Source organism: Zootoca vivipara, chromosome 2 (genome assembly GCF_965207765.1).
Source record: "Zootoca vivipara chromosome 2, rZooViv2.hap1.1, whole genome shotgun sequence".
NCBI classification, from domain to species: Eukaryota; Metazoa; Chordata; class Lepidosauria; order Squamata; family Lacertidae; genus Zootoca; species Zootoca vivipara.
Window position 1 is genome coordinate 106,443,970 of NC_142584.1, and position 27,856 is coordinate 106,471,825.

The window sequence follows — 27,856 nt, forward strand, 5'->3', positions numbered from 1 at the left end:
GGCACATTCTGTATGATGGTACATGTGCAAATGACTGACATGAGGAGTTGACACTATCCAGTCTCTTAAGCTCAACACCCAGCGTTTTCATTAGATCATCTTATAAATTCTTCCTAATCCCCCAAGCGACCCAGTTAAGGTGATGCATAACTGTTAATGGTTGCGCTTCTATTTAAAATGTTTTTGACCCTTCATGTTCACCCTGCCCTGTTTGGACAAGGTGCTGACTTACCTTTGCATGAGTTAGTGCTCCTTTCCAGCTGGTACAACGTGGAGGCAGAAGCAAATGCCAGAGCCTATAATAGTTTGCCTAAATGGTTTAAATTGATGTGGCCACTACCACCAGAAGAGAATACTATATGGGGAAAAATTCTAACATTTGCTTTGTTATTAAAGCCTTGAGGAGCTTTGGCCTAGACACATTAATAAGTAAACAAATGAATGAGAAAACATTAATAAGAAAACGAACAGGAAGGTAAAAGACACAGGGAGTGAACTTAGCTGATTTTGTAAGGCATTTGTTCAATGAAATAAGTATGAATTCACTTTTCAGTGGTGGCTAATTTGAAATAAATGCTCTACTAAGACCAAATTCGTGTAGATTATATTTAGTCCAGTTAGGAAGAGAAATATACCAAATTGGAAGAGGTAGATTTAAATCTAGATTAAGCAGATCCAGAAGTGCTAAATCCCTTTTGATTAAATTGGACCAAGTTTATTTCCTGCACATGCTATTTATTTCTTCCTGTATTTTCATTCTACTGCTCTTCATATTCAGGATAAAGGCAAAGGAAGTGAGTGACCTTTCCCTTCTCAAAGTTTGTGGGAAGTTTCAACCTTGTACCAAAACAATTATTGAAATTTTGAATTCAGGCTTTCCTATTTTTCACATCTTCGGATGGAGCAAAAACCTACATAAGAGTTGCCAAGTAAAATTTGGCTGGCGCATTTCAGCACCGGTATCTAAATTCTGTAAAAATTCAGGCACTTTAAAGTTTACAAATGCAGGATCACCTAATTAAACGGACTTTCATTAAAACGCTTGTTTCAAATGATGAAAAAAGAGGAGGATTTCAAATTGAACGGTGCTGGCAGGAAATACAACAAAAAGGCACCACATCAAGGTGAGTGAGAGGGATATAGTGAATGGCATGCTTCTTCTGCAGAAGGAATCCAGGGCAGAAGGAAAAGGAGCAGGAAAATGCTAACAATTTAATGCCAGAGGTAGGAGGCATTCCAGGTAAGACAGGTTGATCCAAGTCAATATGTCAATAAGAGAAGAATCTCAGCTAATTTAGTCCTCTTCCTCATATCGGCAAGATTATCTGTTGCTGGCTGAAGACTACAGCCACGAGTGCAGGCCATTCCTCTCACCAGGGTCTAGTATTGCAATACAGATACTTGTGGTGGATCCATTTGGCTTCATAGGGGCTCCCTGCTACTGTCCATTGTGATGTCAGATTGTGCCACCCTCTGTTCTGCTGCGGGGAGAGTCTGCCCACGTGATGGCCGTTTTCACAGGAGGGTTGGCTGTTCGTGACTGCCAAAGCATAATGGTCCTTAATCCTTTCTGGAGGAGCTGGGGTCATAAAAGTTTTGGAGTCCATCCTCTGAGGTGTAGCTTCTGCAGAAGGATGAGCTGTCTCTCCCATCTGCCCGAGGTTGGCTGGTTCTGAGGGGATGATGATGGTGCTGTCCAGCCTAGCGGAGAAAATAAATATCATCATCATTATCCCTTTTAGCATATGTGGTGGTCTTGTAGTAAGGTTAAAGCTTACTAGGAAATGACACACAATGAATGGAAAAGGATGTTCAAAATAACTTCGGGGGGGGGGGGGGACACAAAGGCTTTTCCTTTGGGAATTATAGGGACAGAACTACCTAAATTGTACAGCAATTTATTTATGTATGCTACTACAGCGGCAAGAATGTTACTTGCCCAAAAGTGAAAAGAAGCAGAAGTCCCAGCAAAGGAAGAATGGATACAAAGACTTATGGGACATGCAGAAATGGGATGCAGGTGGCGCTGTCGGTTAAACCACTGAGCCTAGGGCTTGCCGATTGAAAGGTTGGCAGTTCAAATCCCCGCAACGGGGTGAGCTCCCGTTGCTCAGTCCCAGCTCCTGCCAAACTAGGAGTTTGAAAGCACGCAGTGCTTCCCTGGCGGGAAGGTAAATAGTGTTTCCATGTACTGCTCTGGTTTCGCCAGAAGCGGCTTAGTCATGCTGGCCACATGACCCGGAAAACTGTCTGCAGAAGCAGACAAACGCTGGCTCCCTCGGCCTTTAAAGCAAGCTGAGCACCGCAACCCCAGAGTTGTTCGCGACTGGACTTAATTGTCAGGGGTACCTTTACCTTTACCGAAGAATAAGAAATCAAGATAACAAACTTTTTTTTTATAAAAGAACAGAAATGGTTTGTTTAATATTTACAGATAAATTGCAAACAGATAAAAACATTGTCAGGGTTATTGTAATAACCTGCAGTTTCATAAAGGTATATATTTAAAGTAGATAATTAAAGGAGAAAATTATATGATATGCAGAAATATTTAAAAATAAATTTAAGGAACCACAGAAAGAGGGGGAAGTAAGTTTGAAATGTTAAATTGATTGTAAAACTAATGAAATGTATAAACTTGAAAAGCATAAATAAAAACTTGAAAAATAAATAAATCATATGACATGATCCAAAGGCTAATGGTGGTGATGTTCAGTTTTTACACAATCCCTTTAAAGCAATTCATCTAGACTGGAAGTACAAATTTGATTGCTGTTGTTGTTTAGTCATGTCCGACTCTTCCTGACCCCATGGACCAGAGCACGCCCGGCCCATGGGGTCACAAAGAGTCAGACACAACTAAACGACTAAACAACAACAATCAAATTTGAACTTCCAATCAAGATGGCAAATTTGATATTGCCATTCTATTCAGAGCCTTCATTAGCCACTGTTGCCTTTAAGAAGCAGAAAAGTATTTGGGCAATATCTAACTAAATCGCACTCAGAGTAGACCCACTGAAATTAAGGGATTTGATTTATTTACATTCACAGCGAACAACTGGAAGATTCCTAGCAGTGAAGGAGGGAGAAAAAGTGGCTACTGTGTTTGGAGGGAAAGAAATAAGATAATTTCCCTACAGGGATTGAGATTGTTCTCTCCTGCGGGTGGGGAAGAGCTATAGCTCAGTGGTAGAGCATCTGCTTTGCACGCAGAAGGTCTCTGGTTCAATCCTCAGCCCCTGCAGGTACCACTGGGAGTGGGAGAAATCCCTGAACCACTGCCAGTCTATGTAAACAATACCAAGTGGGACTGTGCCACCAGGAGAAACTGTAATATACTTGCAGTGCTGCTGCAGGCTGAATTACATAGGTGTGTTTGGTTAGATGGTCCTGCACCTAGTAAAATACCAAACCAGAATAGCTTTTGGTGCAAAATAAAAAAATTCCTTCAGTAGCACCTTAAAGACCAACTAAGTTTTTATTTTGGTATGAGCTTTCGTGTGCATGCACACTTCTTCTTCAGAAGAAGAAGAAGTGTGCATGCACACAAAAGCTCATACCAAAATAAAAACTTAGTTGGTCTTTAAGGTGCTACTGAAGGAATTTTTTTATTTTACTTCGATCCAGACCAACACGGCTACCTACCTGTAACCAGAGCTTTTGGTGCCTTCAGTTGTTTTATTGCAACAAAAGTCATGGGATAGGGAAGTAACAAGAAGTACCTATCTGATTCCTGAAGCTTTCTGGGTGAGCTGAGGTTGTCCTCTAAGTCATCTAGAGAGGTAGGAAGAAACCAGACAAATGCAGCATTTCAGTAGTACAGACATGACAATACCCCGCCACCGCCACCATCCCCTCCCAAATTCTTCATACTGGAAGGCAGGCACACTATATTAAAACTAGCCCTTAGGCAGAAATCTCTCAAACATTAGCAAGTAATAGCTAGAAAGAAACCAATCAGAGCTTCGTCAATCTGTTCCACATGGTTGAGACTGCTTTTGCACAAGGCCAGAATTTGATATCAAGGACCTAATTCAAAAATCCTGGGAACCACAGCTTGGGTTTTTCTTTTTTAAAGAAACATCTAGGGCAGTGTTGTTTTTTGTCCAATAGGAACATAGGAATCTGCCTTACAAACAGACCAGACTATTTGTCCATGTAGCCTAGTACAATTTACAAAACACATCCTTTGGGTGTATTAAAGTTCCAGGGTCAATCCTTGAAATCTTCTGTTAAAGGATCCAGGTCGGAGGGCTGGAAAAAGATCCCTTGCCGGAGACAGCACAGGGCTAGGTGGACCAAGAAGCTAACTCAGTATCAGACAGGTTCAATGCTTGCTTTTTGTACTGTGTCTCATAAATTGTGAGCCTGCAGACAGCGACTGTTACCTGTTAATACCTGCGCAGTGCTGAGAAAACTTGTAGCACTTTAGAGCAAATAATAATGAGGCATAACATTAAATAAGCACTGTAGAGGTGCTATAGAAACGTTCACCGTGAACAGCGCAATCCTAACTATGCCTACTCAGAAGTAGCTCCTACGGAATTCAGTGGGGCCGACTTCCAGGTAAATGCAGTAAAGATTGCAACCTGGGGGAGTCCTTTATGGGCTAGGATCCCAGTGCTGTAATGCAAGTGTGGGGGAACCTTTGGCCCTCCAGACATTGTTGAACTACAGCTCCCATCATCCTTGGCTATGCTTGCTGGGGCTGATGGGAGCTGCAGTTCAGCAACATTCAGAGGGGGCCAAAGGTTCTCTGGATCCGCTGAAACAGTTAACCTGTACAGTGGTACCTCAGAAGTCCAATAGAATCCATTTCAGAAGTCCGTTCGACTTCCAAGAAGTTCGGAAACCAAGGCGCGGATTCCGATTGGCTGCTGAAAGCTCCCGCAGCAGGAAGTTCCCGCAGCCAATCGGAAGCTGTGTTGGACGTTCGGGTTCCTAAGAATGTTTGCAAACCGGAACACTCACTTCCAGGTTTGCGGCATTCAGGACCCAAAATGTCCGAGTACCAAGGCGTTCGGGATCCAAGGTACAACGGTATTTGTCCCACTACCCAGTCCCTTGAGAAAAAGCTGGCTATAGATCTGGAATTGTCTCCTATGCCTCCAGCGGTCACTTACTTGCTCTTTTATCGGAATGCTCCACGGCTGGGGCAGAGTTCTTGAAGCGGCTGTAAGAAGACCTCTGAGCCATGAGGCTGTCCTTTAGAGTGCCTGTCCTGGAGGGCAGGAGGGGGAAGACAAGCGGGAGGGTGGAGATGAAGCGGCGGCAGCAGAAAGCAGCAGGTAGGGCAGGAACAGCAAGCAAGGATACAATGGGACAAGGATGTCCCACGGGGAAAGGATGCACAGAATGAAATCCATCCAGTGGGGCACAGTCCCACCCCCCATTCAAAAGGAATTATATTGCAGAAGGTTGTACCTGGAGGGCAGAAGTGAGCAACATTGCAATGTACTTTCCCTTGTACTTGGACGACGTTACTTTATATCAACCCTCCGCCCCTACATGGATTCATTACCCCAACCCTGTATAAGGTAGGTTAACTCAAGAGGGGCAAGCAATCTGCACAAGGCAAAGGAGAGGTTTGAACCAAGGTTTCCAGGGTTCAGTGTCAGTGCTCTATTTGCCTACTATATTACACCAATTCCTGGAAGGGGAAAGGAGAGGATTTGCAAGTTATTCCAGAAGCCAGCAGATGCGGAACAAAAAAGACAAGACCACACGCATTGAAACTTTAAAAAAAAAAATCAAACTTTATTGAAATGTAAACAAAAGGTTTTGTATTTTCCATGCCAGACACCAACAGCCAAAGGCAGTTCAGAGTCTCAGGTGCTTTGATAAGAAGAGAAAGGGGTTGGGAAAGGCAAGCCTCAAAGAGCAGTGCTTCTCAAGCAGCCAAATCTGAATTTAAAGAGATGGAGGGGGGCAATGTTGGGAGTTCCCCACATCCGAGCAGCTTTTGAAGTCCATTGTGTCCAGGAATAAGGGACATTACTTGGGCCCATGAGCTTCATTCTAGAGAAAAGCTTAAGACGCTAAGCAAACTTCTGCCTTGTCCACAGACGTCATCTCTCACTCAGCTTCACTTTCCCCCCCAGTTAGCAATATTGGGTTGAGAAGGGTGGGCTTTAAAGATGGCATCTGGGGATGTGCTATAAGACGCAAGAACTGGCTATGCTAAGTCTGTCCAAAGGTCTGTCACAGCGTTCAACTGGATGCTCCCAGAGAAAAATGCTTCCAACAGGCATGGTGAAAAAAGCCATTCCCCCATCTGGCCTCAACATCTAGAGAACAGAGCAATACTGAGATGTACCCAAGGCTAGTTCTACTCAAGAGTTGACCTACTGAAGTTAACAGACATGACTAACTTAGGTTCCTAAATTTCAATGAGTTTACTCTGTGTAGAGATTAGCTGGATATAACCTATTGTGTATGAACTTCAGAGGGCCCCCTTTTTAAAACCAAGCATAGGCAAACTCAGCCCTCCTCCAGATGTTTTGGGACTACAGCTCCCATGATCCCTAGCTAACAGGACCAGTGGTCAGGGATAATGGGAATTGTAGTTCCAAAACACCTGGAGGGCCAAGTTTGCCTATGCCTGTTTAAAACCATAAAGGCTGTCAGTGACAGACCTAGCCAATGCTATTTTTCTAGAAAAAGAGGTGCTGGAACTCACCATGAATACCTCCCTTGTTCTCTTATAATGCCAATGGCGCTCACCTGAGAGGTGCCAGAACTGAGTTCCGGCTAAAAGCAAGCCCTGGACCACTGCAAAATTATCAAGGCTGCCCCAATACATTTGATGCCTCAAGCTCATCGTAACCCCCACCTTTTTCTACATGAATCTTACTTAACACTTGGTACGGGACAGCATCCTCAGCAGAGATTAGCAGACCACTTGGCACATGCAGCTCTATTCTTCAGTCCTTCCCTGCCACTCGTCACCTCTCAGCTTCTGCCACCTGAGGCAGCTGCTTCCCTTTGCCTAGTGGTAGCACCGGCCAGCCCTGACATTTATAGCAAATTCGCTGGTGAAGCTCAGTATCATTCAGGGGCCTGGTCTAAGTTGTTAAGAGTCAAATTTAAAAGCAGCACAAGCCAAATACTCGAAGAACTAGATAGCCACTAGGTTGTTTTTTTAAAAAAAGAGAGAGAGAGAGAACAGATTAGATTTAGCCATAGAGGATAGGAGTATCGTAAGCTATTAGAAATGCTAAACTAAAACAGAACTGCAAGAATGACACCAAGTACCAGTTACGGAGGACAAAGAGTAGCAGGAAAACCATCTCCTGCATTATCTTCTTATAAACCTCCTGGGAGCAACTAGCTGGCTGCTGTTTGAAACCAAGTGCAAGATTAGGTGGAGCAATGCAGCAAGGCAGTTCCTACGTTGTTAAGCAAAGTGGTCTCCTGTTACAGCCGAGCCCAAGCTACTTGATGGCACAACCTATGCAAGGTGTAACCACATACGATGGCAGCCCACACTGCCACATGATACAACTGGCGGACCACAAAGGGTGGCAACCCTTGGCACATTCAGCGGGCAGTGCTTCAACCTACCCATCTCTGGCCTCTGCAGTCTCCTCTTTTGATGTGGTGTCACAGGAGCACAAAACAAACTGCATAAATGAGGATGCCGTATGCCGGACTGCGTGTGGCACTTTACAGTTCTGCCATTTCAGCGCACATGAGGAATATAGTATTGGGCTCTGATGGTAGCATCCCAAGTCTCATGAATTTTCATTAAATCTGTGAGCCTACGTGAGATGACAGATTTGAAATCAGGCAATGCCATGATTTCAAAGCTCAGAAGCCTGTGGAGAGTCCGAAGGGAAAAGGCAGAGTTTCATTGCCCCTGAATTTTAATCATGGCCACATTTTTATCCTGCCCTTTCGCCAAACCGCTCAGGCAAGCACATATGACATCTGTATCTCCGCCCCCATTTTATCCTCACAACAACCCTGTGAGGTAGGTTAGGCACAGAGAGGGAAAGGGAGGGTAAGGTCACCCAGTAAGCATCAGGGCTGAGTGCGGATCTGAATCCAAGTCTTCCCCATTCTAGTCCAACACCCCATCCATCACACCACATGAGCTCTATATAGTTCCCTTGCTCCTTATATTATTACTACACCTACTGGTTAAGTAAACATCTAAATTACAATAGCTAATCCTGCCAACCTAGCAGTTTGAAAGCACGTCAAAGTGCAAGTAGATAAATAGGTACCGCTACAGCGGGAAGGTAAACAGCATTTCCATGTGCTGCTCTGGTTCGCCGGAAGCGGTTTACTCATGCTGGCCACATGACCTGGAAGCTGTACGCCAGCTCCCTTGGCCAATAATGTGAGATGAGCGCCGCAACCCCAGAGTCGGTCACGACTGGACCTAATGGTCAGGGGTCCCTTTACCTTTACGCAACCTCATTTGCAAGTTGCTAAAACAAGTTGCTGCTTTCCCTGGCACAAGAGTTTAGGCTACCTTGGCACTTTTATCCTCAATATATGTTCACTTGCTTCTCTGGCATAGTAATTCTCTGGCTGGCATGCCGAACACCTTTCAGTTTCTTGCTGCTGGAGACCAATCCCCCCCCCTCCGAGGCATGCAAGACCCAACTCTCATTCTAGGGACTTCTAGTTCCCCACTTCTCATGCTCTAAACCTGTCCATCTCCACTCCCAAGTCTGAAAATAAAGGCCAGAGCTTCTGCTTCTCAAGCTGAGGTATCCATTTTACAGCCCTGTAAGGGTCTCTCTCCTGCTTTGTGAAGACAGGGGCAACCGCTGTAGGTTTTGTCACCAAAGCCAGGTCCTTCTACGCTACATCCCAAACACATCAGCAGCCTCAGGGGTGACATTCTGAAAGGAATTCAGGGAAGAACATGCTATAGACACAATAATGTCTGAAAGCAACACACAGTTGGCAAATCACAAAGTGGAGGAAGATGGGAGAATGCAGGGAGGTGGACAAGGCAGGCAAATCAGCTTCTTGCTTCCTCTCTCTTAAAATTTGGCAAAGAGGGAGAAACTGCTGCCAATGTTGTGTTCTATGGAAACTGGGTTACGTGGAAACACGACTGTGGTTCTCATATGTCCACCATAACTACACTAAATGGAACCCCAATAAGTACCTTTGGCTACAGTCACAATTCCATTAGGAGTTAATTTGGGGGGGTGGCAGGGGGAGAGGAGGAGATACTGAAGAACTAGGTGGATTTCGCCAAGAACAGCTGTGGCCTTTGCTTTAGAGGGATGCATCATGGAAACTTTCCCAGGCCTACTTGGAAAAAGCAGAGCCCCAGCTTTGTAGGCAGACAGACGCTCCCAGGCACAATCCTTCTGAATACCATTTGCTGGAAACTACATGAGTGTTCGGGTCCTGCCTGTGGGTTTCCCACAGCCATCTGGTTGGCCACTGTGAGAACAGGTTGCTGGACTAGATGGGCCATTGGCCTGATCCAGCAGGCTCTTCTTGTGCTCTTATGGTGAGGAAGCTGTGGCACCTCCAGATGTTGTCGGGCTCTCATCACCCACAAGCCCTAGAGCAGATATGGCCAACGGTCAGGGATAATGGAGTTAGGAGTCCAGCAATATCCCCACCTCCAACCTGGCATCTCCAGGACAAGGGTTTCAGAAAGCAGGAAAAACTCCTTTCTGCCAGTCAAATTAAGACTGCGCTGGGCCAGATGGACCAATGGTCTGGCTCGGTACAAGGCCGTCCAATTTGTTCCTCCTATATATACCTTAAAACAGAACACACTGTAGCCTGATTTAATGTCTCAGCCACTTCCTCCAAGGTAAGGGTAACAGGTATCTAGAAAGTGGCTGCGGTGCATAACGGCAAGGGCGAGGGAGAAAAAAGGGCATTCCTTCAGAGTAAGGGACTATGCGTGGGGGTGTGTGAGGGCAGAAAAGGGAGTTTATAGGGGTTTCATAGAGACCCCTAATGCCTGCCCACTAGTTCAGCCTTGCAAGTAAGTTTACAGCAGCTCCTAGCCTGCCCATCTATCACTGTTATAGTTAAATCGTCCTTCCGGCCTGTCCATATATCAGCCTCTGCCATTCACAGCACATGGATACAAAACACACCAAACGCAACAGGGAGCCTGGCCACAACTGGGGGAAAAACTAAAACTAACACGCTATACCGTACGTTTTTCAGGGATCAGAGCACTTTGTCAAAATCCACAATGAAAGTGGAAGGGATTCCTACTGACTAGCCAAACGTGCAGGAGAAATATCACGGGCCCCAATTTTAATAATATGAGGCTGCCAGACAGCTCCTCTGACTTGGGCTCTGCTAAAAGCAGTGTATCCCACATAAAAGGAAACAGGCTTTTGAAGCCCTACAAGAAATAATAATAATAATAATAATAATAATAATGATAATAATAATAACGCAAACCCTGTTTATCAGAGATAACAGCAGGATGTGTCCGCACCACAGGTTGATGCCACTTTACGAGGCTCTGAAGTTAAACTGTCTCTTACCAATCTAAAACTCACAGGCGGCTGGCCAGGTAGCGCCTAACACTGTAAATCCAAAACCGTACCTGCCTCATGGTGGTAAGACTATAATAACCATTTCAATAATTTGCTTGTTTTTAATAGTAAAGTAAAATCTGCCATCTGAGGTGGGTGATCTCATCCCATCTAATAATACATCCAGTCCTGACAGTGTTACGTTTTGTCACCAGTCCGACGACTACTCATTTAATCTATGTGGCCAGCTTTTTCAAAAGTGAAATCTTACAGAACTAAGTGATAATTTACAGTAAACTTGCATTGTCTTCTTTGGATCCATGATTGGCAGGTCACAACAGACGGCTGACAGGTCTATATGGCGACAGGCAGCAGACCACAGTGTCAAAGAGTGTATACTTGGGACACCAATACTTTCCCAGCTGTAAGCTCTCACCGCTTTGGAGCTGAAGCCCAACTTAATAAATAATTTGAATTTTGTTAAAGCCCAGCTTTGAAAAACGCAGCTAGGTTCCTTTCCTTAAGGGCGTTCCGGAATCTTGGCATTAAAAAAATTGAAGACCAAACACACACATACACACAATATAAATAAACCCACATCCTTACAGGTTCTACCCATAAAGCTTATAAAAAGGAAGGGATGAGGAAATTGGATGTAAAACCAATTTTCACTGCTAGAAAGAACTCAAGGACACAAGTGGAGGCCCAACGGCTGGGTAGACACAGCAGAGACCGGCGATCAATGGCTGTTTTCAGCACGATTCAGGGAGCTGGTGGTGGAGAGGGGGAGGAAGAGAAGAAAGGAAAGGGGGGGAAGAGGAGGGGATTGAAAACAGAAAAAAGAAAGAGAGGTTAGACCCCCAATCAGACCATTTGGGGAAAATCTATCAGGTTAAGATACCGAAGAAAACATCTCACTTCTGAGAGACACAGTGCTAATGTATAAATGGTACTCTGGAAATGGTGGATATATTATGCTTTTGGTGCTGGATTAAGTGCAAGGATGAGGATGATGGAAGGCAAGCATTAAGGAGGGGGAAGGAATGTGAGGATGCTGCCATGGCAAGAGGATAAAGAGCTGTGTAGGGCAGCAAGACCTTTCTAGAACCTCTGATTTCTGAAACTTCCTGAGGCCCTGCCTACATTTCTCCAAACCTTTTATAGCATATCAGATACTATTCACTGTTGTGTGAAATAAATATGACCCAGGGCACTCTTTATTCAAAGGAACAAAGGTGAAAGTGCATGCAATTAGAACTGAAGACCCACAAAAAAGTTTTTTTTTAATAACTGCATTAGAAGCATGCATGGAAAATGTGCAATACAAAAGTGTATTTCATCCACAGCAACATCCACAACCTAAGATTAATATAGCCTGGTCATGCAAAACTGGCACATCTTTATGGCTTTCTAGCTTTCGAGAGCCACAAACAAATCAAACATAATCTCATCCAGCACTCAGTGAGGCAAGTTCAAATCTAACATCCTTTTGGCATGTCAGATGCAAAGCAAACTGACAAACTGCAAGTGCTCAGTCCCATTTCATGTGGTCTGCATGTGATCAAGCCAACTAGCAGAACTGCACAGAGGAATTAGCCACCCCTGGCCATAAGGAATGATACGCAGGATTAAATCCTGAGAGGGAGCCTGTGGGTCACTGCAGTGCAAACCTCTCTATTCCTATGCCTAGGGCAGCTCAGCTTTGCCATCACTTTCTGTACTTTCCCACATCTCACTCAAGGTTAACCCTATGCCTAAATGAGCACCTCTCTGCCCCTCCCCTAGATGTGCAAGTCCCACATTTACTGCTGAAGCTCTGTTGTATTTGCAACTCCACCCATCCATTCTGCCTCCATTTATCTTGGCTCGCTGCTGCCACTGTCCTCTCTGATTCCAAGTCTGCCTCTGGCACTCAGTCTCTAGTCCCAACCTGGCCTTTTAACTCCTGTGTCCAGGAAAGGGTAAGCACATTGTAGTAACTAGGTACCTACGTAATACACTAGCAACCACTGCCAGGTGGAACTGGAGGTAGCTAGAAAGAGCATTGTAGCTGTTTAAGTAACTACAACGTGTTCATCCTTCTTCCCTGTACTGTTCACACAGTCAGTATTTTCCAGGGTCTCAAGACATACAGCTTTATCCCAGGGATTTCAACATCCATCACCCAATTCCAGATGGTACAGTTTCAAAATAGGGTACTGAGCACAGTTAGTCTTCTCCAAATCAGTTTTCATTTTACAAAGCAAGATTCTAGCCCCTAGGGCAGGCATAGGCAACCTTGGCTCTCCAGATGTTTTGGAACTATAACTCCCATGATCCCTGACCACTGGCCCTGTTAGCTAGGGGTCATGGGGGTTGTAGTTCCATAACATCTGGAGAGCCAAGGTTGCCTATGCCTGCCCTAGGGTATGAAGATATGTTTGAAGGCAAGTGGGCAATGCCTGGTGAAGTCTCAGAAGCCAGAGGAACTGCTGAACAAACTTTTTTTTTATTGATTTACAGTGGGAGTATTCAGTACCTTGCACAGCTGTATTTCCCCATCTCACTTGACTAATATAAATAATAATAATAAATAATAATAATAATAATAATAATTTTATTATTTACAACATGCCCATCTGGCTGGGCTTCCCCAGCCACTCTGGGCGGCTTACAGCATATATTAAAAAATTGTAAAACATCAGACATTAAAAATTTACTGATACAGGAAAGTAAAGTCAGAATGAAATATGTAAAAGTAAGCCGAACTACACAAATCATTTCATTTTGTAATAATTTTTACGGGCAGCAGAATTCAGTTTTTCTTGTCAAGGATTTAGAATGTCTTGATGCATAGTTTGAACTACTTAAGTTCAGGAAACAGACTTCTCTGTTAACAAGGCCCCAGTGTGACAAGACCAAAAAAAAAACCAGAATCTGAAGTCATTTGGAAATGAAATGCCTGCTAGTGTTTTGATACAGAGATCCTTAAGGATTGTCTACTTCCCAAGCTCAACAGAAACAATATTCTATTCCACACGTACACAGAGAGAGGGGGGGGGCATTCTTTCCCACCTACTGCAAGATTTTCAGATACCCCACATCTCCATCTGTACCTGGTTCTCCGCCTCTGTGAAGCTGGGTCTCCGGGCTCACCATTCATCAGAAGGTGGGCAGTTGAGTGGGGCGGGCAGAGGCGCAAGTTCTTCAGCAGCTCCTGCTCGTTGAGGAAAGGCTTGAGGCAGCTTCGCACTGGCGAGTTCCCCAGACTGCTGGAGCGGGTCAATGAGCGAGACTGGTTGAAGGGCCAGGGTGGTTCAACTTCTTGCTTCAGGACTATTTGTGGGGAAATATATATATAAAAAAGGTTCAGTCCTCGAGTTCCTAGAGGCCCAAGGTATGCTATTCAAAAAGGCAGCCACTCTGGGTCCCTTAAAAGCCACAGCATCACCATCACCTTCGCCTTCTCGCTTGCTGTAAGGCCAAAGACCCAGGGAACAACCTTGCTTTTTTTTCTCCCACTCGCACTACAGGAAGCTCAAAAACAGCTGCATCCTTACTTATGAAAGGCCAGGTAGGACAAAGTTTGAGCATTTTCTTCTTTATGTAATGTTTCCCTGGCATCCTGTCAGGGGACCAGTTTGGAACTGGCACATTCTAAAAGGTGGCGGCTGAGCCCCAGGATCTTGTAGTTCACTTCCTAGACAAGGGAACCGTTTTTCTTTTAAAAAAAGCCCGCTCACTTCCAAGCTTGGATGGAATTTAGATTCTTCTGACTGAAATCAGTCTCGGATTTCAAAACTGACTTGCCTCTTCTCCTACTCCCCAGCCTCTTCTAAATCAAACAGCTACCGTACCCCTAGTGATCTAACTGCGACAAGTATCATGGAACCATGAACACATAATATGCACATTCCTCTGCTTCATGAAGTCAGCTGGTCTCCACCCTACCCTGAGAACCAACATGAAATGGGTTCTCTTGTCTTGGTGTCATTCACAACTTGCCCCCTCAATCTGGAGGCTGATTTGCAACGTTCCCACAAAAAAGAGAAACGCTTAAACCCACTTCCCAATCCAGAAGCAGCCTCAGTTATCAATCTCTTACACTCTCGATCTGTTGAAGAATATGGTTTTATATCCCCCTCTTGACGCTTTGCAGGCAACTTTCTCATTGGAGCTGCGAGAAGAGAGAGTGAAAGAAAGATGAGTAAGCTTTTCAGGAGGAAGGGAGGAAGGGAAAATCAGCTAATCACATACAGTGGTACCTCGGTTTACGAACACCTCGGGTTACGAACTTTCGGTTTACGAACCATCGAAACCCGGAAGTAAGTAACCCGAGGTTTCCGAGGCCCATGAAGGCCTCCATGGAGGCATCGGAGCGTCCGCGACTGGGACGCAGCCACGGAAGCACTCCGATGCCTTCACGGAGGCAAACTGCACAGAAAGGAGCCTTTCCCCGATGCGAGTGCCCTGCGCTGCGGCCGCCTCTCAGTCAAGGCGGCTGAGTAAAGCGCGGGAACCCCGGGGGGGGGGGTTCTCTTTGGAAGCTCTTACCTCACGCTTAGAAAAGGGCTTCCAGCAGCAGTAGCAGCAACAGCAGTGAGAGGTTTTGCGAGTCGTTTCGCTGCACGGCGGTGGCAGCGCTCGCAGCTCTCCTTCCCCCTCTCTCTGCGGTGCCGGCCGGGCGACCTTCCTCCTCCTCAGAGCAGACGCCACCACCAGACTCCAGGACTGGCCGGGGTGGCTCGCGGTGCGCCTGGCTCTGGTTGGAGCGGCGGCGGCAATGGCGGCTCTCTCAACCCCGAGCCTCTCCACTCCGCAGGGGCGCAATGGTGAAGGCCCGGCTTCGCTTCTCTTGACCCCTCCGCGAGGCCGGGCCTTCACCGTCGTGCTCCTGCGACGTCTCTCCACCTTCGGCGTCGCGCTCCTGTCGAGAGGCGTCGCAGGAGCGCGAAGGTCCGCTTCTCTTGAGCCCTCCGCGATGCCGGCTCAAGAGAAGCGGGCCTTCGCTGTCACGTTCCTGCGACGCTTCTCCACAGGAGCGCTACGGCGAAGATGGAGAGACGTCGCCGGAGCACGAAGGTCCGCTTCTCTTGAGCCCTCCGCGAGGCCGGCTCAAGAGAAGCGGGCTTTCGCGTCGCGCTCCTGCGACGTCTCTCCACCTTCGCCGTAGCGCTCCTGTGGAGAGGCATCGCAGGAACGTGACAGCGAAGGCTTCTCTTGAGCCGGCCTCGCGGACGGCTCAAGAGAAGCAGACCTTCGTGCTCCTGCGACGCCTCTCCACAGGAGCGCTACGGCGAAGGTGGAGAGACGTCGCAGGAGCGCGACGCGAAAGCCCGCTTCTCTTGAGTCAGCCTCGCGGACGGCTCAAGAGAAGCAGACCTTCGTGCTCCTGCGACGCCTCTCCACAGGAGCGCTACGGCGAAGGTGGAGAGACGTCGCAGGAGCGCGACGCGAAAGCCCGCTTCTCTTGAGCCGGCCTCGCGGAGGGCTCAAGAGAAGCGGACCTTCGCGCTCCTGCGACGCCTCTCCACAGGAGCGCGACGCCGAAGGTGGAGAGACGTCGCAGGAGCACGACGGCGAAGGCCCGGCCTCGCGGAGGGGTCAAGAGAAGCGAGGCCGGGCCCTCACCATTGCGCCCCTGCGGAGTGGAGAGGCTCGGGGTTGAGAGAGCCGCCATTGCCGCCGCCGCTCCAACCAGAGCCAGGCGCACCGCGAGCCACCCCGGCCAGTCCTGGCGTCTGGTGGTGGCGGCGGCTGCTCTGAGGAGGAGGAAGGTCGCCCGGCCGGCACCGCAGAGAGAGGGGGAAGGAGAGCTACGAGCGCTGCCACCGCCGTGCAGCGAAACGAATCGCAAAGCCTCTCACTGCTGTTGCTGCTACTGCTGCTGGAAGCCCTTTTCTAAGCTCGAGGTAAGAGCTTCCAAAGAGAACCCCCCCCCCCGGTTTCCCGCGCTTTACTCAGCCGCCTTGACTGAGAGGCGGCCGCAGCGCAGGGCACTCGCATCGGGGAAAGGCTCCTTTCTGTGCAGTTTGCCTCTGTGAAGGCATCGGAGTGCTTCCGTGGCTGCGTCCCAGTCACGGACCCTCCGATGCCTCCGTGGAGGCCTCCATAGGCCTCGGAAAGCTCTTGGTAGAAAGTAAAATTATTGTTAAATTGCTGCTTTAGGGGGTGTTTTTCATCGCCTGGAACGGATTAATCCACTTTCCATTATTTTCAATGGGAAAGTTTGCTTCGGTTTATGAACGCTTCGGTTTATGAACAGACTTCCGGAACCAATTGTGTTCATAAACCGAGGTACCACTGTATAAACATTTTATCTCATATAAAATAAATAAAAGAAAACAAAACAAAATCTTATTCCAACCATGAGAAGCAGTCATCAGGAAGATCCCTTAATAATCAAAATAGTTCAATACTGGGAGCTATATAATAAAAAAGGCAAAAATAGAAATACTGTAAGATGAAAATAGGAGAATAAGTCCAGCAAAACCAGTGCAATTTATCAAAGTATGCTCTGATTCTTATATTCACAAAGAGGAGATCAATAAACTCTAGTTCATCTCATTGGACTAATTGCACTCGTAGAAGTTGATTATTAGTAGGTTAAAAAAAAAAGAGTATCATTTAATTATTTCCCTCGTAGATTTAAAAGAACGAGTCTGGGGTGGACCTCCTTTTTATACCCCTAATGTTTGCCCAATTAATTTCAGTTTAAATAAACAGTTTATTATCCTCTTGGTAGTTAATTAATTCTAGGCTTTAAAGTTTTGGAAAAGTTACTCCTTTGATGCACGGAGCTTGAGGCTTCTCATCGTGGAGCTGTGTTGGAGCTTGGTGCTTTCAGCTCAATCTCGCCCCCACGGCTCTTTTCAGAATGGAGAGCGGGACAAGAATCAGAATTGTGCTGCTGGACCCCTTTGAACCCAAAAAGAACCTTTTGGGCTTTCTCAGGGGTGCACAGTGCCCGCGTGCTTCCCCCAGAACTCTCACGATGAGTGAGCCGCTCACGGAGAACAGAGCTCGCCGTCTGACGCCATTCCACGGTAACCCAGAAATGGGAGTAGGGATTTTAAGAGCTTTTTCTGAGCAACCAAATGAATGGCAGTTCTAAACTGTGTGGGTGATCATCTAAGAATTAACCTAGAAGAACATGATTTCATGAATGGTAGTTAAGGCATGCAATAGGAACAGTCCCTTAATTGTATTCAAAGATCTAGCCAACGAGCAAAAGCATGTGTAGGCACTCTACTCAGGAAGTTCCAGGAACAACACTGGAAATCTGTCATTAGACAGAGGGCCCTCACTTCCTTTTCTCTGCGTTTAATTAGCATAATTGCCATTCCATTTTCAGATTCTTGGCGGATGCTGAATCACAGCCAACAGGATGTAGTATATTTGTTCTACACTAAGATTAGCTTGAAATTATTACTCTCAAACCCCCACCAATGCCACCAATATAAATCCATGGTGTGAGATTCTTATTAATGTAAAGAAAGACTTCAGTTTTTGGAGCTGTTAATCTTGGGGGAAAGGATAACATTGTACATGGTGTAGACCAGCGTTTCTCAACCGCTGTTCCGCGGCACACCAGAGACGCTGGCTGGTGTGCCGCGACGTGCGGCGACGAGAAGGGCGATTTGCATTGAAGGGAGGGTGGTGTGGTGGCTGTTGAGAGCTGCGCTCGCCCCGCGTCGTGACCCGGCCGGCTTCCTTTCCGGCGGGTTAGTGATGGATATTGGCGGCCGCCAGGCACGTGACAATGCAAATCGCCCTTCTCGTCGCCGCACGTCGCCGCAAAATTTAGACAAACTAAACTAAAATTTAGACAAACTTAAAGAAGCTGGCTGGATGAGCTCAACCTGAAACTTGCTGAGCAAAGGATTGTGCTGGCAGAGAAATCAGCGGCTTGTGAAGCCTTATTACAGGAGATTGCAACCAACACAGCAATTGGCAAGTGTTTCTTACAGTCATAATTATATAGTCAATATAGGGCGGCACAGAGTTAAATTTTTTAACTTTTTTAATGGTGGTGTGCCTCGTGATTTTGTTCATGGAACAAGTGTGCCTTGGCCCAAAAAAGGTTGAGAAACACTGGTGTAGACAAAATGGGGAGCTTTTATCCCTCTCTCATTATACTGTACTGTACTGGGGACATCCATTCCCAGGACAGAGAAAAGGAAGCACTTCATCACACAATGGATGACTAACCATGTATGGAATTCAGTACTCAAGATGCAGTAATGTCCCACCAAGATGGACGGCTTATTCAAATTCATGGGGGGGAAGGCTATCAGTGGCTAATAGCCATGGTGGTTATGGCTCTACTGCCAAGTAGACTGCAATATCCTTTCAAATATCAGCTTCTAGGAATCACAAGTGGGGGTTGCACTCAGGTCTTGCTTCTGAGCTTCCCTTGGGCATTTGGTTGACTACTGTGGGAAATGGGGTGCTCAACTTGATAGGCCTTGCTTTTATTTTGGACCAAAACAGCATCCATACTTCTGAAGCCTTGAAGACTTGGACATTCTGGCTATTTGGATCCAGAGGGTTCCATTTTAACTTCATTACAGGCATGGAATAAAGCCATTCCATTATTCAGCTCAAGGGTGGGAAACAGAATCCCGTGGTCAGTCACGTGCTTGTGTAAACCATCAGGCCACTGTGCACAACGCAAACACTGAATTCTAACATGTAGATTTTGGAATCCTTAACATTACAAGCTGCAAATATTTAGTATTCATCAGGAGATGGCAAAGGTAAATGACACGCAAAATGCTCAGAAGCCAGCCTGTGTTGACGGAGATCTTTTTTTTAAAAAAAAGTGAAGAAGCTTTTATACTGTTCGCCTCTTCTAACCCTTCTCATGAGCAGCCCCCCACTCTTAATCACATGCAGAATCAAAGCAAAAGGACATAGCAATATTTATGCCACTGACTCACCATGGTGGTGGCTGAAAAAGCCCTGGAAAATCACAAAGTTGTTCACCTGAAAGAAGAAAAATAAGATTTTTAAAAAATCAGCCAGAAAACCAAGCCTACACCACTGTTCCAAGCTTCTTGTGAAACACATTTGTAGGGCTCCCTACAGATACCTCCCCGCTCACCCTCTTTTTTGCAGCTGGTCTGCATATTTGCTTCGGGGGGGGGGAATACAACTCTTAAGGGTAGGGGCTTAGTAGCAGAGCATATGCTTTGGATCTTGGTTTGTGCAATTTGTAAGCCTTCCTTTCACTACATGGTGACAAGTCATAAAAATAACATATAAAACTGCAATATGCACACACAAAACATCAAACTATCATTCAATTAATCATTAGCTAAACACTTATTACAATATACTTGGAAACAGGCAATGAAACATGATCGTACTGACTGGCTACCCTTTAAATACAATCAATCAAAGATTCCCAGGAGTTTTTGAGCACAAGGTCTTCAGAACAGGGTAGAGCAGAGAAAAGGAACCTCTGGCCTTCTGGACACTGTCAGACTACAACATCCATCACTCTTGGCTATTAACCATGCTTGCTGGGGTTGATGGGAGTTGGAGTTCAACAACGCTGGAGGGCCGTATGTTCCCCACTACAAGGCTAGAGTGTCTGCTGCGTGGTATAAGGACCTGTGCAGCATCCTACACCCCTCCTCTGTGATGCTTAAGCTAGTGGCACCATGACCAGCTCCCAGCCTGGTTCATGGCACATTTACCAGTGTGCAGTTCCATTAAAGTGTTGCCACTCAGAACCACCTTTGGGTGACCCAGAGAATGGTCAAGATGCAAGATACACTTTTGCTGCTTTGGGGCTCTAAGCTGCCTAGACGGAAAATCATTTGGGAGATCAAAGTGGCTCTGAGAGGAAGTGCCAGGTAGAATAAGAGAGCATTCAAAATCCATTTTATTCTTTGCTTCCTGCACAGCACACAGCTATTCCCAACTTTTCTGGAGCCATTCCCTTCTTGCCCCACAGTCTGTGTAAGCTTAAAAATGAATACTTTCAGAGATGATGGACACGAACTCAAGTGAATAGGTAGCCGTGTTGGTCTGAGTCGAAGCAAAATAAAAAAATCCCTTCAGTAGCACCTCTGTTCAAGTGAACAGAGTATTATAGAATCATAGAATCATAGAATCATAGAGTTGGAAGAGACCACAAGGGCCATCCAGTCCAACCCCCTGCCAAGCAGGAAACACCATCAAAGCATTCCTGACAGATGGCTGTCAAGCCTCTGCTTAAAGACCTCCAAAGAAGGAGACTCCACCACACTCCTTGGCAGCAAATTCCACTGCCGAACAGCCCTTACTGTCAGGAAGTTCTTCCTAATGTTTAGGTGGAATTTTCTTTCTTGTAGTTTGAATCCGTTGCTCCGTGTCCGCTTCTCTGGAGCAGCAGAAAACAACCGTTCTCCCTCCTCTATATGACATCCTTTTATATATTTGAACATGGTTATCATATCACCCCTTAACCTTCTCTTCTCCAGGCTAAACATACCCAGCTCCCTTAGCCGTTCCTCATAAGGCATCGTTTCCAGGCCTTTGACCATTTTGGTTGCCCTCTTCTGGACACGTTCCAGCTTGTCAGTATCCTTCGTCAACTGTGGTGCCCAGAACTGGACACAATACTCCAGGTGAGGTCTGACCAGAGCAGAATACAGTGGTACTATTACTTCCCTTGATCTAGATGCTATACTCCTATTGATGCAGCCCAGAATTGCATTGGCTTTTTTAGCTGCTGCATCACACTGCTGACTCATGTCAAGTTTGTGGTCAACCAAAACTCCTAGATCCTTTTCACATGTACTGCTCTCAAGCCAGGTGTCTCCCATCCTGTATTTGTGCCTTTCATTTTTTTTGCCCAAGTGTAGTACTTTACATTTCTCCTTGTTAAAATTCATCTTGTTTGCTTTGGCCCAGTTGTCTAATCTGTTAAGGTCATTCTGAAGTGTGATCCTGTCCTCTGGGGTGTTAGCCACCCCTCCCAATTTGGTGTCATCTGCAAACTTGCTCACAATTCCCTCAAGCCCATCATCCAAGTCATTGATAAAGATGTTGAACAAGACTGGGCCCAAGACAGAACCCTGTGGCACCCCACTAGTCACTACTCTCCAGGATGAGGAGGAGCCATTGATGAGCACCCTTTGGGTTCGGTCAGTAAGCCAGCTACAAATCCACTGAATCCATTATTACATTAGCTATCAAACTGCATTGAGGGTGATTTCTTTATAAAACAACCACCACCAAGTGGTGTATACATTTTATGAAACAAATAATAAAATAAGTCAAAATGTGAAGGAATTGCTGTTGCTTTCTTCCATCCTGCCTTCCCATCACAAAGAGACCAGCTCACCTGGGGAATAGTGTCACAAAGATTATAGTGTTTCCGGAGGAAGCAGAGCAGCTTCTCTGAGGGGCGATCCACAGCCAGTTTGTGAGGCTCCACTCGCTCTTGCTGAGGGAGGGGAGACAGAGAGAAGTGAAGATAAAGGTTGGGGACTACAGCCTCCACCTCAAAAGAAGGGGTAAAATTTAGGAGCTGGATTTAGGAGCTGGATCGCCAGCAGCGAGTTTCTATGAACCTTGAAAGGTGCAGTAACAGGAAGGACAGGTGAAAAGAGATATCAACAAAACCAAAGCAACACTCCCAACAGCAGCTGCTGTTATTTACAGAAGAGAGGTGCAAGCAGCTTGCTAAGGCTGTGAAGCAACCCACAGGGCAAGAATGTTAAACAGTAGCTCCCAAGAGCTTGTTCCAACCCCATCCAGGTCAGCCTGGCTGGGTGAATTAATTAGTGCCCATTGGGATAACCATCTGCACTGGTTCCATACAGCTAAAATTAATATGAACCGAGAATAGCTCCAAGGCCATAGAAACCACAACATCCACAAATAAGCATTGTACATGGGATGGGATGTGTTCTCACAGAGATAAAATATCCCCTGGAGAAGACTCTGTGGAGAAAGTGTATTTCACGCCTGTTGTCTAACTGATCACCTTATCTGTGGTCAAGAATGAAATCTCCACACAGATTGATTCACTGTGAAGGGGATTGAGCCTTTAACTGTAGGAAGTGGGCACATGGAATACAGGGATATATGACCCAGCCAGGATATTACAAGGGCAGGGGAGAGAGAGACAGACAGAGACAGAGACAGAGAGACAGAGGAGAATATGCAGAGGCACACCTGCAACATGTAATGGAAGAGCTCCTTGCCATAGCCATGCCTCTGGAGGGACTCATGGATATAAAAGTCCAATACGCACAGTGGTTCCACTTCATTGTGAGCTCCGTGGCGGTCCTGAAAGAAAGGAGGAAGACTTGCAAGATGCGTATCTATATATAAAAACAGAGCAGAGTACACAGAATAAAAACAGACATTTCATACTCACCATAAGTAACAGAGCTAAAATATCTGAGACACTTATATCAATACATGCTAGCTTATGCTTACATTTCTGAGACACTCTTGTTTAAATCAAATTGTCAAATGCTACTTTAAGGAAATTCAGGCCCCATGTTGTGACCTAGCACGCAACACGATTACAACAAAAACCAATCTATATTGCTAGCACTTTCATTTTAAAGATCTTCCTTCCTTCTACCTCCAACACATACAAATGTCAGCTGACTTCATGGATATTACAAAGAAGGAAGGCAGTTGTCTCCACCTAGTTCTGCTAGATCTCTCAGTGGCCTTGGTATCAAATCAACCACGATTCTTTAAGGAAGAATCCTGTTTGGTACCAATGACCCTTTCAGAGACAACTGCTCTGCACACAAAGGCAACCTCCCATTGCAACTTACCAGTACAAAGAGTTTCTTGTATCCCACCTTGAGGAAGCCAATTATGACTCCTTTCCCGGCCCTGGTAACAATGAAGAAAAGATACAAACCATTAGTTAGAGATGTATGAACAATGGGCCACTGAGGCAGAGGAGGGCTATCATTTATTACTGTAATGCATTTATTCCTGACGGCGCCACAGGATCTACAGTTACTTAGAGCCAAAACATTATCTGCAAAACACCTGCTTATTTACACTTTTAGGGCGAGTGATAAAACCTGCTGTATAAAATTGAGATAAGGGGCCCAAGGGAGACTATCAATCTCCCCTAACCTGGTGCTTGCCAGATGTTTTTGACTACTGCTCCCATCAGCCCTGACCATTGTCCATGATTACCAAGGCTGACGGAAGTTGGAGGCCAACAAATATCTAGAGGGCCAAAGTGTCCTCATCCTTGAACTAGAGGCTAGATGATTCGGAGTAGCAAGAGGAAACAGTATTATTAAATAGAGAGGGTTTTTTGCTTTTCAGATTCCAAAATTGTAATGATTTATGCAAATCAGGAAAATGTATGCTATTCCAAGAGCAGAGGATTTTTGGTCAAGAATGTCACAGATAGAGAGAAAGCAGCATACAGATACAGGAATACATGGAACTAGCAACTGTGAGGGACAAGCAACTGTGATGAAGGAAACAGGGCAAGATCTCCCCACCCACCCAATGAAAAAGAGGGGGAACTTTGATATTTCAAGGAGTCTGCAAATCCCTGAAAAACATTTCTATGGTTGCTACGGCTAAGCAGATTGTGTAGAGTTCCTATGTATGGTTCAGAACAACAGTCTTTTCTTGCTGTATCCCAAGATGTTCCCATAGAAATGGCTTGGGCTGCAATCCTATGTACACTTACCTGGGAGTAAGTCCCACTGAACTCAGTGGGATTTACTTCTGAGTAGGCATGCAAAGGACTGGACCCTTAAGACTCCAGCCCCTCAGTCGCAGCCACACTCACGTTTTTGCTTCACTGTCCTTCAGAATGTAGAGAACATGGCGGTTGGTTTGCATCCGTGAAGCGCTGGTGATTGGCGTTGGCAGATTCTGGGCCTGAAACCCAAAAGTTTTGTTTCACTGACTTGCGAAGATTTTTTTTTTAAAAAAGGACTTGGAAGGGCAACTGAACAAACTGATATCTGAACTGGAGCTTATATCCCTTGGAGAGAAAAAGATCCCCTCTCTCCTTTCTTGCATCCTCTAGGCTGAACTAAACTGGGAGACAGTGCATCTCCCAGGACAGAGCAACTTAAGACCTACAAAGCCAACCACAGCTGCTTCACCTGTGCTTTTGCCCAGGCATTTAGGAGATTATTCATTTTCAATGAAACTGTTTTTCCCACCCACCCACTTCTGCTCCACAGTTATATTTGTGTTTTAGTTACAGTTTTAAGTGAATTGGCCAAGGCTTACAAGGGATAGGCAACCTGGCTTCACACACATCCTCCTGTTTACCCAAAAACCATAATCCTTGACCCACCTTGGCAGAGGCCCTGCCCATCTCATCTATGATCCTCATGAGCTCCTGCTGATGATCCACCCTGGCCATGAAGAAAAAGAGAGAGAAAGAAAAGCAACTAGGTTGAGAGCCTGAATAATCTAATCGAAGAGAAACCTAGAACAGGAAATGGTCCAAATACTTGAAGGAGGAGAGGAATCGTTGACACTTTGGAGGCAGCAAAGTATCAGGCAAGTTCTGCAATGTCATAGCCCCGGGACAGAAAGAAATAATAGGAGGTTCCTGGAATTGACTGAGCACGTTAGGAAAAATAGCAACTCAAAACAGAGATAAATTTTGGGAAAGGTTTAAGGCTGCCTAATAAAGATCCACCCAGGACGCTAAGCAGAAGACAACTGCTGCTGGATCAGACCAGAGTACCATCTAGTAAAGCATCCTTTTTCCCTCAGTAGCCACTTCATGTTTCTGGGAACACCACAAGCAGCATATGAAGCTAACAGCCCTCTCCTAGTGTTGCTGGCAAAAGGATAAGAGATTAGTCAACAAAAGGTACCTCATCCATGCAACCAGGTAATCCTAAAGCAATGGGGCATCTCGCTGCTATACACTGTGGATGGATGGAAAGAATGATGCTAATGTAAACCGTCATTGCCCATATTGATGCTTCTAGACCATGGTTTTCAGACTCTGATCTGAGAAATTCTAGGCTTCCTTGGAAGCTTATTAAGGGGTTCAGACAAGCTTCCATGAAAGGCAATTTGATCGCCATTACCTATTGGCCTTTGTAATGCTCCCCCTGTAAGACAGCTCAAAATACATACAGTTGTACCTCGGTTTGCGACCGCAATCTGTTCCGCGGAGCCGGTTCGGTCGCTCACCGAAGGCACGCTTCTGCACGTGCGCCAAGCACCGATAGAGTGCTTCTGCTCATGCGCAAGCTGCGCAGATCGCTTCTGCGCATCCGAGCGCCACGGAACCCGGATGTAAACACTTCTGGGTCCGCGGTGGTCGGAAACTGAAGCGGTCACAAACGGAGGCGGTCGCAAACCGAGGTTTGACTGTACTAGATCACCACCTCCATTATGAAGGGGTAACTGTGGAACCCCAAACACTTAACAAGAACCCTACATCAGGGTAGGGTACCCTGGCCCTCAGGACTCTCACCAGGCCGCAGCCCTCATCAGCCCCACTTCACACCATGTATTTTTGACAGGATAGATTCATAATTGAACACTGATAATGTCTACTGGGTGCCTGGATGGAGGATGGGGAGGGGTGTGTCATTGTGTAAACGAAGCTAGTCTACTGTACAGAAGCTCCTGAGCAAAAATGTAAATGCATAAAGGATTTCCTACAGATATAGTGCCTGAGAAACACTGCTGTAAGACAACCGGAAAGCAGGGACAGTATCTGCCACAGGGGACTGCTGTATCTTTCTGTGCAGACTTATAGAACAAAAATAAACCCCCTGCGAAGCACATACAGCAACAGGGATCATTGTTCCAAGACAATAGATTAAAGCAGATTAGCCACCATTCTCAGGATGGCAGCTGTAGCTGATTTTAAATATGCTATCCCAGGCTGTGCAGGTAAGAGCAAAACTTTTACCGTAGTTACTTCACTTTAAGATTGTTCATGGTCAAACAGAGAACTATAAATCATGCTTTGAAGTAGGCCGATACTATTTAAACATCACTATTAACCATGTTAAATAATATTATTCTATACAGTACTATCATCTTCAAAAAAGTAGTAGTATCCTATTTGCTACAATCTTCTTTTAAATACAACAAACCAGGCGTAGATGCAACCATGGAGCAATGGACCTGTGAATCATTTATCATTTCTGTACCTACCCATCCTCCATCCACTTCAAGTGTCACAAACACAGGCTAACCCCCACTTTATTCCCAAAACATGTACTGTATGCGAACGTGAGGCTGGGATTCGAATCTCTTTTTCGGCTAGGTGACCTTGGGCAAGTCGCTATATTCAGCCTAACCTACCTCACGGGGTTGTTGTGGGAGGGGAGAAATGAAAACAACAGGTAGTGATGGGGAAGGCAGGGGGGAAGAGAGAACTACGTCTGAACAGCTGGAATTCCTTGAATAAAAAGTTGGGTACAGACGTTAGCATGTAAACAAAGAGGGAAAGAGCAAGAACATTCATGGCTAAGGTCACATGTCTGGGAATAAAGCCCCGTGACATTGACTTCTGAGTTAGGAACCAGGGTGTCAAAATTTATACCTACACACACAGTATATAAAGGTTGACACCTTCATTCCCAGGGGAAAGAGGCGAGAAGCAGCCAGGGCTATCAATTACCCTGCGCATGAGACAATAGATGGGCGTGGGAACAGCCGCCACGAGCGGCTCCTAGGGGCGTCACGGGCGCGCAGGGAGAGCGCCTCCCCGCGGTGCTCAGGCGCAACTGAGGGGGCGGACTGCCGCCCTGCGCTGTTTTCGAGGGGCGAAACGAGCCCCATAGGCGAGGGGTGGGGTGGGGGTATGACAGGCCCACCCAAAGCCCGTGCCGCTGCCACGGTTACCTGTGGGCCCCCCTCCGGCCCGACGGCCGCAAGTGTTGATCCACCGTCGTAATGCGCTCCGCGAAGAGCGCGTCCACGTCGAAGGGGAACTCCATAGCCCCGGCATCCGGGTCCTTTTCTCTCTGCCGCCCCGGTCGCGCCGACTCACGCCTCTGAGCGACGCGACGCGGCGCGCGCGCGGCCGGCCCCGCCCTTAGCGACCGGGCCTGCTGCCGGCGCCTCCGTTGCCAGGCTCGCCCTAGCAACCGGACGGCCCCTAGCAACCGCCGCCTTCCTCGCCCGCCGCCAGGCGTCTAGACTTGTAGGCCAGCCAGCGAGGGAACCTGCCTCTGTTGCCACGTTTACAACGCACATTCCCTTTGGAAGTTCAGCATTGCACTGGATGTCCAGCAGCACGGATGTCTGCTGACATACAGTACAGTATCTTATTTTACCAATCTGAAACATACTTTCATCTCTGTTGCTACTTTGTTTGGAGGAGGCAGCACCTTTGCAGCTTTCACCAGTCTTCTGTTTCTTAATAGGCTTTTCGGGCACTGCTTGTTTTTCCTTTTCACCTTTTGGTC

The 27,856-nt window shown here is 46.4% G+C and overlaps 1 protein-coding gene across 1 annotated transcript; it reads right to left on the reverse strand.

Annotated features, from left to right (window-relative positions):
- Positions 1 to 591: 591 nt before the first annotated feature.
- On the reverse strand, positions 592 to 27,464 carry ATAT1 (alpha tubulin acetyltransferase 1). Its single transcript, XM_035107250.3, has 12 exons — positions 27,291 to 27,464; positions 24,763 to 24,823; positions 24,244 to 24,335; positions 23,255 to 23,315; positions 22,635 to 22,748; positions 21,799 to 21,900; positions 19,403 to 19,448; positions 14,566 to 14,637; positions 13,577 to 13,796; positions 5,127 to 5,224; positions 3,726 to 3,777; positions 592 to 1,701 (listed from the first exon to the last, which is right to left on the reverse strand). The coding sequence occupies exons 1-12, from the start codon at positions 27,383 to 27,385 to the stop codon at positions 1,371 to 1,373; spliced, it is 1,344 nt and encodes a 447-aa protein (XP_034963141.3). The 5' UTR covers positions 27,386 to 27,464; the 3' UTR covers positions 592 to 1,370.
- Positions 27,465 to 27,856: the final 392 nt, after the last annotated feature.

Coding starts and splice junctions, on each gene's coding strand:
- ATAT1 (XM_035107250.3), bottom strand. CDS start 27,385: ATGGAGTTCCCCTTCGACGTGGACGCGCTCTTCGCGGAGCGCATTACG. Junction 13,797..14,565: donor TTCTTCAACAGATCGAGAGT/GTAAGAGATTGA, acceptor CCCCACAAATAG/TCCTGAAGCAAGAAGTTGAA. Junction 3,778..5,126: donor GCATTCCGATAAAAGAGCAA/GTAAGTGACCGC, acceptor CTACCTCTCTAG/ATGACTTAGAGGACAACCTC.